Here is a 5,000-nt window from a genome sequence, read left to right as displayed (position 1 = left end):
ATATTGAGCTTGGTCTGATGAAAGCCAGACTAGCCATGGACCTCAGTTACACAATGCAAGGGAACATGAATCAGCCTATATTTGCTTTACGAACAATAACGGACAAAAGCTCTTCAACTTTGGCCCGTTAAAATGTGTATGAACAGTCTAGCGACGCATTTCATCAAGGCCCATTTGGACATGTCAGTTATTTGCACCACTGGTTAGATGTAAAACAGCATTTCGTTTCAGACTAGGCTACTGTTACTTAATTTGTGCATTAACAATAGCGTTTCAGACTACTGTTACTTAATTTGTGCATTGACAACAAAGTATTACATGAACTAAAGATGACTAAAATCTTATGTAGAAGAAGAAACATTCACAAAAATCCATCCATCCAAAATGACCTTTGTTTTTGATAGCTGTTGAAAACGGCATGGAACTGACAGAGATGTTTTGTTTATAAATACATAAAAATAAATAAATAAATAAATAAATACCATTATGCTGATACCTTTTGTTTTCCCAAATACAATGTAGCCTACAGGTGTAAGTGACCTTTCATCAATCCAGTTGCAATGGATGAACTGTGATGAACTGCCCTACTTGTGATTGTTTAGAGATTTTTAAAGGTTTTATAACAATGCTACAACTTTTTTGGCTATTCTACAATCTATTCACCTACTTTCTGTGCAGCCGCACACACACACTCAGGCATGCCAAACAAGCATACACAAAAGTTTCAAGAGTGGGGGATGGAGTAAAATATGGAGACAAATTGAAGTGTGATTTATTTTCGTGGAAGGGATGTACAGGACTAAGCGGCGGTCATATTTTGTACCGCTATGCGGTACATCTAGTTGTTGTTATTATTGTTGTTATTATGTTGTTGTTGTCAAGATCATGGAGAGGGGCTGCTACAGTGTTGTTGAGTGTGTTTTCTGTATGTTCTTATTGTTATTGTAGGATCGTGGAGAGGGGCTGCTACAGTGTTGTTGAGTGTGTTTTCTGTATGTTCTTATTGTTATTGTAGGATCGTGGAGAGGGGCTACTACAGTGAGAGAGACGCCGCTCACGTCATCAAGCAAATCCTGGAGGCTGTGGCGGTGAGAATACACTCAGATCATTGATCACGATCAGAAAACGTGTGTGTGTGTGTGTGTGTGTGTGTGTGTGTGTGTGTGTGTGAGAAGGCACAGTTGTATATATTTAAATGTTATTTCTCAAAGCGAGGCTTTCTCAGAGTCTAATTTTGGGGGAAAAGGTTACAGATCAGTGCTGGGCTGGATGAAAACAACAGCCCTCTTACTTAACGTTTCAACTGAGCGCCAGGGGTGGAGTCCAGGAGAGTCGCTGAGCTGAGCGCCCTGCGCTGCAGGGTGAAGTCCCTCCTCGTGTCTGCCCCTGCCGAGGGAGGGAGGGACAGTGTCCTGGGAAAAGAATGTGTGGTAAAACTGGCTGCCTCCCAAAGGGATTTACATGTGTGTGTGTGTGTGTGTGTGTGTGTGTGTGTGTGGGTGTGTGTGGGTGTGTGTGGGTGTGTGTGTGTTTGTAGCCTTTTTTTGGAGCCCACATTGTATTACCATCCCGAGAGCAGGACCTCAGGGTCACAGTGTACACAGGCAGAGTTTTTTGTAGTGTGTGTTTATGTGTGTGTGTGTGTGAATGTGTTTATATGTGTGTGTGTGTGTGTGTGTGTGTGTGTGTGTTTAGAAGTGTGTGTGTGTTTATAAGTGTGTGTGTGTCAATGTGTTTATGTGTGTGTGTGTGTGTGTGTGTGTGTGTGTGTGTGTGTGTGTGTGTGTGTGTGTGTGTGAGTGTGTTTATATGTGTGTGTGTGTGTGAATGTGTATGTGTGTGTGTGTGTGTGTGTGTGTGTGTGTGTGTGTGTGTGTGAGTGTGTTGTGTGTGGAAGAGAGAGTAAAGCAGCAGTGAATATGGGTCAGTTTTGTCATCTCTCTCCCCCTCTCTCTCTCTCCCTCCCTCTCTCTCTCTCCCTCTCTCTCTCTCCCTCCCTCTCTTTCTATCTATCTCTCTATCTCTCCCTCTCTCTCTATCTCTCTCCCTCTCTCTATCTCTCTCTCTCCCCCTCTTTCTCTCTCCCCCTCTCTCTCCCTCCCTCTCTCTCTCTCTCTCTCTCTCTCCCCCTTTCCCTCCCTCTCTCTCTCTCTCTCTCTCTCTCCCTCTCTCTCTCTCTGGCGGGCGGATGCGCGCTTGTTCACTCGCTGGAGAAGAGTGTGAGTTAATCCTCTCAGAAAGCCATTGCAATTTTTCCCACTTTTAATCTCCGGAGTTGTGTGAGTGTGTGAGTGTGATTGTGTGCGTGTGTGAGTGTGAGTGTGTGAGTGAGTGCGCATGCCAGCAGGATGGGGGGCTGAGTCTTATGTAACGGCCCACAACAAGCGAGCGCATGGCGGGCTCAGAGAAGAGCGGGCCTGGACAATACTCTGTCCCTCTGCTGGCCATATGTGCGCCCCCTCTCTAAAGCATGCTTAACTCTGTGTGTGTGTGTGTGTGCTTGTGTGTGTGTGTGTGTGTGTGTGTAGGATACATTTAATCCATGTTTGCTATGACATTTTAATCTTTCATGAGTGTGTATGTGTTTGAGTGTGTGTGTGTGTGTGTGTGTGTTTGAGTGTGTGCATCTTATACAGAAATTCTTAATTTGAATTTAATACCTTTTAATACCTTCACAATATTGTTTAATACCAACACGACTTCGAGCTGCAACTAGCGGCAACCTATCGAAATTCAGTGTTGGGGGTAACTGTTAAACTGTTAACTGGTAACTGTGACAGTAATCTGTTACTGTTAAAGTAACAGATTACTGTCATTTTTTTTCTTAACTTTCTGAGTAAGAAAGTGTAGCAATGCTTACAATTCAAATCAAGTATCTATTATTACTGTTACTGGATACTTTGTTCATTTTTTGCTTCAATAAAAACACTGGCCTATACACAATTATTTGTTATTTAATCCTAACCCAAGATAAAAAGTGATTGCATTGTTATGTGTAGGAAGAGCACACAGCACTTCTCCAGCACTACACTCTTTCTTTCACTATCATTCTATCTCAATCAAGACAAAATGACAAATGAAAATAAGAAAAGGTTTACTGGACTTTCTTCTAAAAAGGCCCACGACCATACGCAGTACACACACCCTTGCTGTCTCAAATAATTTGCCAGTCAAGGTATCACATTCAAAAATAGGCTGTCACATTTTACAAAAATACTAATTATTAATTGGGTGCTGCTGGAGAATGTGGGTCCCATGTGATAAAATACTTTTGGGCCTGCATGCTCCCTGTGACGAAAATTTTGAAAAATAACCCCTTAAATGGTGACTTCTGGGTAATTTTGTGGAAACTAATTGACAAATTGACTTAAAATATATTATATTATAATATATTGATAGCATATTACAATACAGCCTATACAAACCTACACAGGTTCTTATATTCAACTAATTTTAAGCAATCTATTGGGACTTTGATCTCATCACATACTACATCAAGGGAGTAATCCTATAGCTCCTGAGCAAGCTTTGAATAATGTAAAGGTAACACCTGTTAAACTAACCTTAACATGACATTTACTGAGGGTAGAAAATGTTAAATCTTATAGCATAAACCTTATCTTATAGCCTAAACAAAGCAACACTGTCAGGCCTATATTTAACCTCTATTCTGTAGTCAAGGCAGGGGTAGCTCATTGCAAATAACCCCTTATAACATGTGCATATGTTTACATGTTATATTCTTGTTTTTTCCCCCCTTTCTTTTAATTATATATTTGTTTGAATGAAAATGCCTTCTGCCTTCATGGGGACTTTTTAATTTGAAAATGGGTTATTGTGATGCTGTATTTAGGCTTATTAGACGTTCTCTGGCTAGGCCTAGTTTAGGCTATGTCTGCTGCTCTTACAGCCTGTGTCATTGAAAACGCGATGGCGCAAATGATTACTTTTTTGGATGACAATGACAGCTGGTAGACATACTGATAGCTTCAATGACGCATATTTATTTGGAGACAGTAGCCCTACGTGGCCGATGAGCCAGGCAGTCGACTCTTCCACCTCTGATTACGTCCGCCCATTCTTGTTTGCTGGCTAGTAGACTCCAGAGGGTAGAAAAACGGCTCTGGTAGACTCCATATGTGACCTGACGGCATTCACTCCCATCCAGGGGCATTTATTGTCTTTTTACAGACGTGGTAATAAGCCTCTTGGCTGTTGCCAACTAGCCTAAGCCAGTCTTTGAATCCTCTAACCAAATGTCCAAATGACATTCCCATGACATCGTCAATGGTAGCGAACTTTTGGCAACAAGTTTAGGCAGTAAGCCAGTCGTATATCCAGTTTGAGCATAGAGTTTGAGGGGGCGCTAAAAGTTTTTACCGCGAACGCACACTGACATATCGCTCAGGTCCTACTCGCACATATAATTAATATAATATAAATAAATTTAGGAGATAGGAGATAGGCCTGCACCTAACACAAATGGAAAACATAATAGTTAGTGGTTTGAAAATGTAATACCTCATCAGATGACATGTATTACTTTTTAATACTTTTAAATGGCCTTAAATTTGGCTAATTTCATTTACTACCTTTTAATACTTTTTACAACCCCGCGGACACCCTGGTGTGTGTGTGTGTGTGTGTGTGTTCCAGTTCCACTTGCATGGCTCTGTTTGCGTGTTGGTTCTTCCTTTCTCCAGTGGTCCTGGTGGTGCAGAGGTGTTGCGTCTTTTGTCCTTGTTCTGGTGGATAACAACGTCTGAATGATGACCTCAGGACCATTAACCCTCACACACCTTACAGGTCATGCCATTAACACACACACACACCTTACAGGTCGTAACAATAACACACACACATTTTACCTGCCGGTCTTCTTGTCATGTCATGCTGGATAAAAGCATCTGGCGAGATGACCGTTCCAGCCATCGATCCAGTCATTAACACACCATGACACACACACACACACGTACTCACACAAAACACACACACAGTGC

At 41.8% G+C, this 5,000-nt stretch overlaps 1 protein-coding gene across 2 annotated transcripts in view; it reads left to right on the top strand.

The window, feature by feature from the left end:
- si:ch73-60h1.1 (calcium/calmodulin-dependent protein kinase type IV) overlaps positions 1-5,000 on the top strand; it is a 41,164-nt gene that overhangs the window by 23,675 nt on the left and 12,489 nt on the right. For both annotated transcript variants that reach the window (XM_048252097.1, XM_048252098.1), the window contains one exon: positions 1,016-1,088. In XM_048252097.1, coding sequence (XP_048108054.1) covers positions 1,016-1,088 — 73 coding nt within the window. The remainder of the gene's footprint in view (positions 1-1,015; positions 1,089-5,000) is intronic.

Source organism: Alosa alosa, chromosome 9 (genome assembly GCF_017589495.1).
Source record: "Alosa alosa isolate M-15738 ecotype Scorff River chromosome 9, AALO_Geno_1.1, whole genome shotgun sequence".
Taxonomy (NCBI): domain Eukaryota; kingdom Metazoa; phylum Chordata; class Actinopteri; order Clupeiformes; family Clupeidae; genus Alosa; species Alosa alosa.
Note: the sequence above shows the minus strand (reverse complement) of the source record. Positions and strands in the feature narration are given on the sequence as shown.